The sequence below is a fragment of the Pangasianodon hypophthalmus genome, chromosome 18, assembly GCF_027358585.1.
Source record: "Pangasianodon hypophthalmus isolate fPanHyp1 chromosome 18, fPanHyp1.pri, whole genome shotgun sequence".
In the NCBI taxonomy this organism is placed as follows: Eukaryota; Metazoa; Chordata; class Actinopteri; order Siluriformes; family Pangasiidae; genus Pangasianodon; species Pangasianodon hypophthalmus.
The window spans coordinates 18,161,919-18,172,995 of NC_069727.1; the positions used below are offsets into that span (position 1 = coordinate 18,161,919).

The 11,077-nt window shown below is 39.6% G+C and overlaps 1 protein-coding gene across 1 annotated transcript; it reads left to right on the forward strand.

Moving 5' to 3' along the window:
* The first annotated feature begins 671 nt into the window (after positions 1-671).
* On the forward strand, positions 672-6,604 carry tmbim4 (transmembrane BAX inhibitor motif containing 4). The gene is made up of 7 exons (XM_026922734.3): positions 672-844; positions 1,103-1,211; positions 1,321-1,426; positions 2,700-2,733; positions 4,051-4,168; positions 4,258-4,303; positions 4,446-6,604. Exons 1-7 carry the CDS (start codon positions 754-756, stop codon positions 4,650-4,652), a joined length of 711 nt encoding a protein of 236 aa, XP_026778535.1. The 5' UTR covers positions 672-753; the 3' UTR covers positions 4,653-6,604.
* Positions 6,605-11,077: the final 4,473 nt, after the last annotated feature.

Sequence of the window (11,077 nt, forward strand, 5' to 3'; positions counted from 1 at the left end):
GTGAAGACTACACGGCTGGGACGCCTACAAAAACCCGAATAGATGAACCTCGTGCAGAGATAGACAGATGAGCAAGGTAAGCAAATGTTTATAATTTTAATTATATAACTGAGAGCTCATTATGATGGAGGACGAAAAATGACTTAAGGATAAATAAATAAATAAATTTTGGTCATTTAAAAGGGTATAATTAAATTAATGCCTTTGAATTTATTTCTACATTTCCATACATCAACATTTATTTGGGCTATTTCTCTATTTCTACATTTATTTATTTATTTACTTATACATTTTTTTATTTATTTATTTCTGTATTTCTGTCTGTATGTTAATAAGGTAGGCGGTCCTATAAATGTGTAAATGAATAAATAATAAATAAATAAATAAATAAATAAATTCAAGGCATTTAATTATACTCTTTTTCATGGCCAAAATCTATTTATTTATTTATTTATTTATTTATACTTAAGTCATTTTTCATCCTCCATATGTTATTGTCAGATTTGTGTACAAAAAATATATATGAGGTTCAGTTTTGTGGGATCTGAACATTTATTTATTTATTTATTTATTTATTTATTTATTCATTCATTCATTCATTCATTCATTCATTTATTTATTTATTTGCTGTTGTAATCCTGAAACCCACCGCTAGGCGGCAGTAAAAGTCTTCATTGCGCTCCAAACCAAACGGAAAAGAAAAAGCGCTTAGAGAGAAACAGGAAGTGCCACTTCACACGTCGTTTAGCCAAAATGAGCTCAGAAAAATATCCTCGCTCCTCTATTGAGGATGATTTTAATTATGGCACGAATGTTGCGACGGCGAGTGTCCAGATCCGCATGGGTGAGTGAGGAGCAGCGCTGTGAGCGAGCTAGGGCTGTCGTTAGCATGCTAACTGGCTAACTGTAGGCTAGCTACATAAACAGCAACATTTCCATGAATAAATGAATAAAAAAACATTATAAAATTGTGCTAATTGTGGTTTAATACTGTAGTTAAGGGATTAATGATAGCTTTGGAATGCAGAGATGACGTCATGTGATTAGCAATGATAGCATTTAAGCTAGCAAACTAATTAAGTGATTATGTGTTTCCATCTAGATTTCCTACGCAAAGTGTACACAATCCTGTCAGTGCAGATCATCCTGACCACAGCTTTGTCTGCCCTCTTTATGTTCTGCGAGCCCATCAAAAACTTTGTACATTCAAGGTAAAAGCGCTTAATTTAGGAGCACACACCTGAAACTGAGGCCTTACAGAGCACTACACTGACAAAAGCAGAGTTTCTGAGTCTGTTGTCCTCTTTGTGTCCTCCACAGTCCCTCCCTGGTCTTACTGTCTGCAGTTGGATCTCTGTTACTGATCATTGCCCTGGCTATTTATCGCCACCAGCATCCCATCAACCTCTACTTACTGCTGGGATTCGTGAGTACAGCCTGTCATTTACATTCCCTTCACATTCACACTGAGTACACTCTCTGATCCGGCTCTAACAAGAGGAGCGTCTGTACGGATCCGCAGCCTGAGAGACTAAAACGCAGGCTGGACTCAAACCCAGCACTGAGTCTCAGCAGACCGATCCGAGTGCTTGAGGAAATACCGTAGCCGAGAGATAAACCCTGTGATCTGCATCCATCTGCTTCTGTAGCAGGTCCTCTGTTGTTGTTTATCCAATTATTTAGCCGAAGGCAGCTCACTGGGCCAGAGACGAGCTACAGGGCTAGAGGCATTAGCTCAGAAACCGAGGCTTTCATCCAGTTTTCACTTTGAACTGGTCAGATTAGTGAAGTGAGGGCATGGCTTTTTTTTTTTTTTTTATGTTGACAGTGGAAACAATGGTTAAAGACATTTTGGAAAGATAGTCAAAAGTGGCACTAGTCAAAAGTGGGAATGAAACAAGAAGTTGTTCCTCTTTCGGCTGCTCCCGTTAGGGGTCGCCACAGTGGATCACTGAAGTGAAGTGAAGTGACCTGTGGCCAAGAACGGTGACACTTACTCGGCATTTGTGCTCTGCATTTAACCCATCCAAGTGCGCACACACACAGTAGTGAACACACACACACACACACACACACACACACACACCCGGAGCAGTGGGCAGTCTTTTTTTGCTGCGGCACCCGGGGAGCAGTTGGGGGTTCGGTGCCTTGCTCAAGGGTCTCACCTCAGTCGTGGTATTGAGGGTGGGAGAGAGCGCTGGTCATTCACTCCCCCCACCTACAATCCCTGCTGGACCTGAGACTCAAACCCACAACCTTTGCGTTCACCTTCAGGTTGTAAGTCCGACTCTCTATCCATTAGGCCACGACTGCCCCCAACATATTTGTTGTTCCTGACGCAACCCTCCCCAGTTTTATCTGGGCGTGGGATGGCACTGGGAGTGCACTCTCATGTGTAACCCCACTGGCTCGGGTCGGTTCCCTGGCCGGGAATCGAACCTGAGCCGAGGTTTAACCACTCATCCTCCAGGGACCGCACTATGAAACAAAACATAATCCTATCAGATTGACTTCTTTATAGCTATAAACTAATAATTAATGTTTAAGCATTAAAATGTAACTGTTTTCACCATTCAGCCATGTTAGTTATCGCTCCAGACTTCTGTAAGCAGGGAATTTTATGTAACTGGACCGTTATAAAGTTTAGCTGAAGACCCCTGCGCTAGAGACTGACACTGTTTTTGATGTTGTTGTTGCAGACTGTGTTGGAGGCCGTGTCTGTCGGTACCACTGGTAAGTTTTCTCCTGCTCCTCTCTTCCCATGCTGAGCTCAGTCTCTACTCTACAGGCAGGCAATGAGGGGATCTGTTTAAACCCTTCAGCGCTACAATATCATCACAGATCCAACCAGACTAACTTTCTGCTGTCAGTCAGAAGACTCTGATACTCTGATGCCCAGACCTGAGTCGATAAAATCTTGGCACTGGGCTGTAGTGGAACGTACAGGAGTAGTGTGTTCTGTTTAACTACCATAATCAACAGTAATGGTCAGATAGTCTAGGTAAAGATACCACTAGCTACTAGTTAAAATATCTAGCAGTGTACAGCTCCTTCTCTGAGTGAGACGGTGAGTCTCATGTTTTTTTTTGTTTGTTTTTAAGTATCAGTTTACTTAAATTTTTTTTTAAAGAGGTATTTTCCTTTTTTCCTTTCACAGAGCCAATGGGGGATGCAAACTTTTGCACTCAACTGTATATGCATAATTACCTTTTTTTATTTTACATTTTCATGACAAGAAATGGGCTTCTCTCTAGTTTCACATGTCATCACAACCAAACCAAATCTCTTTCCCTCAATTAATCAACCCTTATATTCTGTTGGGATTAAAATTAACCATTCAAAATTTTTTATTTAAACTGGAAGCAGATTAAAATGCTTTTTTTTTTCTCAACATGAAACTTGATTGGCTTATTTTCTCTGTGTTTTATTTTTGGTGCATGTGCTGTACCCTAGTTTTATATTTATATTCTACAGGATATCTTTGGTTCATTTTGTCCAGAGAATAAAACAGATCATAATAAGTGGTGAAATATCAATCGACACCAACTGATTTTTATAAAAAATAAAACAGATCGATGAAGTCACATTACCTCCATGTCCTATTTGCACTCATACCTGATTACACACCTGTTGGTAGGTGGTTTTGTGTGTCATTGTTGGTCATCTCAGAAATTATCACATGAACAGCACATCCTTTGCTAATTAGCAAATTATGATTTAACCCAAGGGTGAAATAAGGCGAAGGGTTGATGCTGTAAAGCCAAGGTGATTTCATTCTGCTGTCAGAACCACAGATGAGTGACACACATCCTCTCTGTAAGAACATTGTGTTGTTAGCCGCCTGTTGCGCTTCACAGCAGGTGACATTCACTGATTTAATACGCTGCACCCTTGTGATTGCTGTGTAAAAATACGATGCCTCGGTCACGCAGCAAACAGACCCATTCTCTTAATAATAGCGATGATTTACGAGACAAGATGGAAACATTTGTTTACTCCATGTTTTATCTTTGGAATATTGTCCTTAATGCCATTTCTCCTGCTTTTCAGTGACATTTTATGAATACTCGGTGGTATTCCAGGCCTTCGTGCTCACATCGGCCGTCTTTGTTGGCCTGACTGCCTACACACTGCAGTCCAAACGGGACTTCAGCAAGCTCGGAGCTGGGTAGTTCTCTCCTTACAGCTCACATTTGTCCCATTATGTATCACTCAGATCTTTATACTGACCTCTAAATGTGCTGTTATATTTACTAGGCTGTTTGCTGGCCTGTGGATTCTAGTCATTGCCGGTTTTATGAGGGTGAGTGCTCATTCACTGATTTCTCTTCTCTCTGAGAGACTAATGCGATCAAACCTGCTGTCCAACTGTACTTTGGGCAAAATGAACATCAGCACACAGTTTCCTGACTGTTTTCTAACTGTATTCTCCTGCTATACGCTAGATTTTCTTCCACAATGACACGCTAGAGCTTGTGTGTGCCGGCGCCGGCGCTCTGCTCTTCTGCGGCTTCATCATCTACGACACGCACATTCTGATGCGCAAGCTGTCACCCGAGGAGCACATACTGGCCTCCATCAACCTCTACCTGGACATAGTCAACCTCTTCCTGCACATCCTGCGCATCCTCGACTCCATGAAGAAGAACTGAGAGGAGAACCTGCATGCTCTTCTGTCTGTAAGCTGATGCAGGCGATTCCTGGGTTGCAGTGGTGTTAGTAAAAATGATAAAGTACATCCATTAAATCTTTGTGTATTGTTTCTTTAGGCCCATGTGCTGAACATGCTCGTGATTTTTCGGTCAAAAAGATTGCCAGTTTATTAGGCACACCTTCCTTAGTCTCACTGGCCATTTAACATTAGTTAACTATATACATGTATATATATATATGTAAGGGATTCCACTGAAAATGTTCAGCTAAAAATGGCACTTTTTTGGTCCAAAAGACAAAATATTTAACAGAAAAAAATTAAATAGATCTGCGATAAATTGTCATATCTAATACTTTACAAATGGTAATGATTAACCAGTTCACCCTGTCCTCCGTGTCCTCCCTGTACCCAGTGCAATGTCAAGGGACCACCACAGGACAGATTTTATTTGGGTGTTGTCAGTAATTGTATATCAAAATGTCCGAAATGGTGCATGAGGGCAGGTGTACCTAATAAACTGGCACCCAGTGTAAGTGCATGTCATCTTGAGACTTCTTTATATTTTTCAGTTGATCATTCTGTTTAAAAGGGGTGTGACCATAGGATGATTTGGATTGATGAATCCATTTAAAAGCCAACGATTGAAATTAATCAAGGGAACAATTGTGAATTGATTATTATCGATTCTAGTTTATTATAAATCAATACTTACTGATCAAGGACAGACAGCTAGTGAGTAAAAAATAATTTCAATAATAATCATCTGCGAATGAACAGCATCCCAGATTCTGAACAAATTTGGCCTTATAATGATCAGAGGCTATATATTATCATAACAGATTCAGTGGTATCATCACATATCTAATCATTGCCTTAAGAATGGAAATTGTATTATGTGGAAGCCTGAGGTTTACCCCCCTACTTTTTACACAGAATGAAATTACGTGTATAAATTACTTTTTTTGGATTTTATCTTGAAAACAAGCTTAACTCCTCTTGCACACTTCATTCAAAGAGGCTTTATTGGTATGACTGGATGTTGCAATTCCACTCGGACAAATACGCTAACACTTTAATCTCGCTTCAGATCATGATTAGATAGATCTACAGAGGATCAGTGATTGATATGAAATTCAGATTTTTAATATTGTTTTGTTGGTAACTCGGGAACAGAAGTGTCACTCTTACTGACACCGATTCACTGCTGGCAATATAATTCCACGTATTTTCTTTTTCAACGTGCTTATTGTCAACAGGGTGGTTTTAAATCATTTGGGTCATAATGAAGTGCTGATCAGTATCTGAATTACTGTAAGAAGTTATCGATGATAAAACAGCTGAAAGAGTTCTTCCGTACACCTGCTAAGCATTGATCTGCAGTGTTAGTTATAACAAGAGGCAAATTATTAATAGAGGGCCTGTGGAGCAAAGGATCAATTGGAAATGTCTAGGAAGAAATGTTTAAATCACATTTAGGATGAATAAAGTGTTGTAACACTAAGCAGCTTCCGGTAAATCTGATACTCCTCTCCCTCAGGGTGGTGCTGCTTTATGGCCACAACATTTTTAAACAAAAAATAAAATTGTGCACTTTGGTGACTTTAATTGGGAAACTCTGAATGATTCAAGGGTCTAGAACATGCGTCTTTAGACAGAGACGTGGGTCATGGGTTCATTTTAAACTTGCTTCTCTGTGCAGTGCCACATTATGTATATGGTATCTTTTAAATATTTTCCTGTGAATATAATGAAACCTATGTTTACTTCCCTTTCATTGTAATTTATTAACATTCCTATCTGTGCAATATTATTGAGGAAATTGTAGCTCAGTGATGAAGCATGTTATTGATTAAAATTACTTAATGTATTATCACCATCTGAAATATCAATGGGGATTAAAATTCTGTATGTATAAAATGATGTAATTAATATATTAAATATTTGACCTGCTGTGTTGTTCACATTTATTTCACTATGCTGTATATTTGAGGAGGCAGTATAAATGATGTACAGTATACGGTTTGTTTTTCTTTTTGCTGTATTTTCTTTTCTAAGCAGAAAGAGTAAAAGATCATCTGCAGTTCATTACTGATTCCACTGACTCATTTCATAACCTCCACACAATGAGACAACTTTGCTTTCTGTTTTGGTTTCATCCACATGCATGAGAGCCCCATCAGCACTTCAGGCTTTGTATAGATAACATCTGATAATGTCTCACAGTAAATTGGGAGTGCTCTGGTGGTTCTTTCTGGAAAAACACACATCATTTCCAGTTTTCTGGTATATGTTTTACCAGTATATTTGGAGCAGCTTCACAGATATTCTTAGTAAGAGGTACATAGTTGTTGGATTGACGGAAAAGATAGGATACGTTTTTAAATTGGCGTTCATGAGATAAACTAAAATGGCAAAATACATACACCAAATATGCTGCATTTGTCATCTTTGTTTTCAGACAAATTAGCATGTGAGTTCTGTAAAATCTTTTTCACTTTTTACTGCAGGATGTGGAGGAAGTAGATAGGTTTATAATAATGCACAGTTAAAGGCACTGTGGTTAAGACGGGTTGTAGTCTGCAGTTCTGTTGGCTATAAATCTGTGGTATAAGAACATGCACATGTACACTGTATGGCCAAAAGTATATAGAGACCTGAGCATCACGCCCATATGTGCTTGCTGAACATCTCATTCCAAAACCATGGGCATTAATATGGACTTGGTCACCCTTTCGCTGTTATAATAAGCTCCACTCTTCTGGGAAGCTTTCCACTAGATGTTGGAGCGTGGCTGTGGGGATTTGTGATCATTCAGCTACAAGAGCATTAGTGAGATCAGGCGCTGATGTTGGTGAGGAGGTCTGGGGTTCAGTCGGTGTTCCAGTTCATCCCAAAGGTGTTCAGTGGGGTTGAGGTCAGGGCTCTGTGCAGGACACTCGAGTTCTTCCACCCCAACCTTCACACACCATGTCTTCATGGAGCTCGCTTTGTGCACAGGGGCATTGTCATGCTGGAACAGGTTTGGGCCTCTTAGTTCCAGTGAAGGGAAATTGTAATGCTGCAGCACACAAACTTCAAACTTTGTGGCAACAGTTTGGTGAAGAACCACATTTGTGTGTGATGGTCAGGTGTCCACATACTTTTAGCCGTATAGTGTATATGAGAGTGCATTTTATTAGTTCCGACTTCCTGAGTTGTGAATTTGCATGACAATTTTTGTGAAATACATCAACATTATACTGTCAAAATTTTGTAAGGGTGTAATTTCATAACAATGTAGAGGAATAAAACAGGCTCAAATGAGCCAGGCTGACTTTTTTTAATTGTTTGTTGGATTTTGTCTTAAATACTAGTCTAATACTTCCTGCACATTTACTTCAATTCACAGTGGCTTTCATTAGTCCTTACATTAGTCCTATTTCGTTCACTCCTGATGCTGTCTGTCAAGATTGTAAGTCTTTTCACTTATGAAAGTGAAATCTGTGTTTATGAATTTGAAAGTCAATTTCCAAAGCAAATAGCATTCACACTCATGCAAATTTTCCTGATTTAGGCAGAGCTCATTTTGCGAGCAATCTTTTTCCACAGTCTTTCTCATTTGATTGCTCTGTACACTTCTGTTTGCAAAGGATTTTATAGGGATTTCCAAAATTAGGGATCGAAGTACTGAACCATAAATGCAGATTTGAGCTTAACTTTGAAATGATATTAAGAGTTAAGTTTTTGGCTGTCAGTTGGCATGTACCTGAATCTAAAAAAAAAAAGAAATCTATGTGTTTATTTCTAATAGTCATGCAAATGCACCTGTCTTATCTAGAACTTAAAAAAAAAAAAAAATCACAAGCAGATTTATTTGATTTGTTCACACAGCTCGATCACATTCCACAAGTTATTCTGCTCTAACCAATTGGAGTAATTGCTGTAGGTGTGAAACCATCCAGCGCCCAAGAAATTCATCAGTGTACTTTTAAAAAAATCAGTTTAGACTGTCTGAGTGATGCCACTAATTTCTCTTTATACATATTACTTACTAAAGTACAGTGATCCAGTGGGTTTCTTGTATATTGTAAATCCATTTTTACTTAGTTTCACTAATCCCCCTGCTGTAATGCCTCTGACTCTATTATCCCCTGAAGTGACACCCCTATCTAATACATCATTTACTGTAAAAACAGTGCTTTAATGATGACAGAAGTCCGAGTCATACTTAGCTCTGGGCAGAAAATGCAAAATGCTTGATTCACTTGTGTGATCCTCGTTTTGTCCGCAAGGGGGCGTAACCACCCCAAGTATAATAAAAAAAAATTCAAGCCACTGTAGGTGTGAATGCATTTCCTGATCAAGTTAGTGTAATTTCAGGAAGTTGTGTCCACATTCCTGAACTAAAGAGCAGTCATGTGTATGAGGACTTGCCTTCTTCCACTGGAGAGACAAGACAAATGAGATGTCTGTTTTAACATTTTGTGTGTGGGTGGGAGACAGAGAGAGAAAAAGAGAAAGAGAGAGAGAGAGAGAGAGAGAGAGAGAGAGAGAGAGAAACCTCTTAAATCTGAATGTGGTCCTAGTTTGTTTAAGGGGTCACAATGAGCCATCCGTTCTCCTCAAGACCCTTTTCTCTAGGCTCCTGAAAGATGGTAAAATCCACTTAAAATTCCAGGCTGGTTGGTGTTCCTGAGGAGGATGGGGGCACTTAGAAATTCTTGTGGGATGAGAGTAAGGCTTTGATCTTAGTGTTTTTGTCTTTCAAGTGGCAGCATAGTCTGGAAGAAAGAGAGCATCCTGTGTACATCCAGGTTCACTCTCACTAAAGAGCATACGACCGACACACACACACACACACACACACACACACACACACACACACACACCCTACTGTTCATTCCCACAGCATAAACATGCTGTGATCCATACACACCACCCCACACCTAGACAGTACAGACCACACTATTGTCCATACGTGTCCTTACTACATGCTGCATGCTACAGCCCATACACATGCACAGTCTTATCCATATACATCTGCAAGTATGGCATAGTAATACAGTAAATTAATAATAATTATACCTATAATGTTACTTAATGCATTTTCTTGTTTAATTTCTCTGACTTGGAGTTGATTCAGTACAAAGGGCTGTCTTATGAAAAAGTTTTCACCTGACACGATTGTCACCTTTAGGCTCCATGAATCTGCAGTCTGGGCTCGAAAGAAATCAGCCCCACCCTCGCTTCTTCATACCATTCTGTGTCGTTTTCTTATGACCTTTGGTGGTCCATTTTTAGTCCTCTTTAAACTACTTGTTAACAGCAAATAAGACATTATCACAACATATTACAACATTAATGCCAAAAACCTGAGCCTTATTTTTTTAAAGGGCTTAACCCTGCTAGCCCTTTTATACCAGCCAGCCCTTTTCCAGATAATCTCTGTATATATTTACATCATCCACTAACACTCCTCAGCTTCCCACTGACCCAAGCTTCACGTTAACTAAAATGACTCAATCACCTCAATGTCAGCTCAATGCTGCATTCTTAAAAATCTTTCCTTTTCATTTTGTGTATTATTATCAAGCCCAAAGTACTATTCACATTCAAATCCTAGTTTTAAATCCCAAATGTTTAGCCAATAACTGTTTTTGGAGCCATTATCCATAAGAACAAACCCAATCTTATCTTAGCCCAGTCTGTGTCTGCTGCGTCCAGCACATCTCTTATGTTGCTTTTTTTTTTTTTTTGATTTGTTTCATCCCCACCTTTGTTGCTTCTTAATTCTTCTTTCTAATTTGCCCAGCTTTAATCTGAAGCATATTTTCCATTGTGCGCGAGAGTTGTTTTGTGTGATGACGGCACAGCAGGTTTCTCTCTGATCTTACTTGGCAGCTCCGGCGCAAAGCATGTGGGGGCTTTGGCCTTCCCACCAAGAGGTTGTGGAGCGCTGCGTTTAACCTTCTTTCTGTGCCCTGTTTGGTGGAATCCAAGCATTAAACTCAGTCAGCTTTCCCCTGCATGTGCTCTTCTGCTTGGTTTATGGTGTCCTTTTCCTCCTGGTGCCTGTTTCTTCTGAACCTGACAGCTGATGTGTTGTCACCGGTATGATCATGGCCTGTCATTCACACTTTAGTAATAACTGATCCAGGGAGCACATTTATTCCTTATTAAAGGAACAATAATTTCCTGAAGGCGCTTATCTCTATATCCTTTCATTATATCCGCTTATTGTTTATTATCCTGCATTTGTATGCGCCATATACCCCTGCAGTGACTCCCATTCCTGCAGATAGCAGTCATCCGCCCTATCCATCATCCTACCTGTTTTCTGTATTTTGCGGGGGCTGACTGTGAATGGGGACAGTGCTGATCTCTTGGATTAGGCCATCTATTCTCCAACTTCTCCTTTGATGTCTTGTCTCTGTGTGTCTCTCT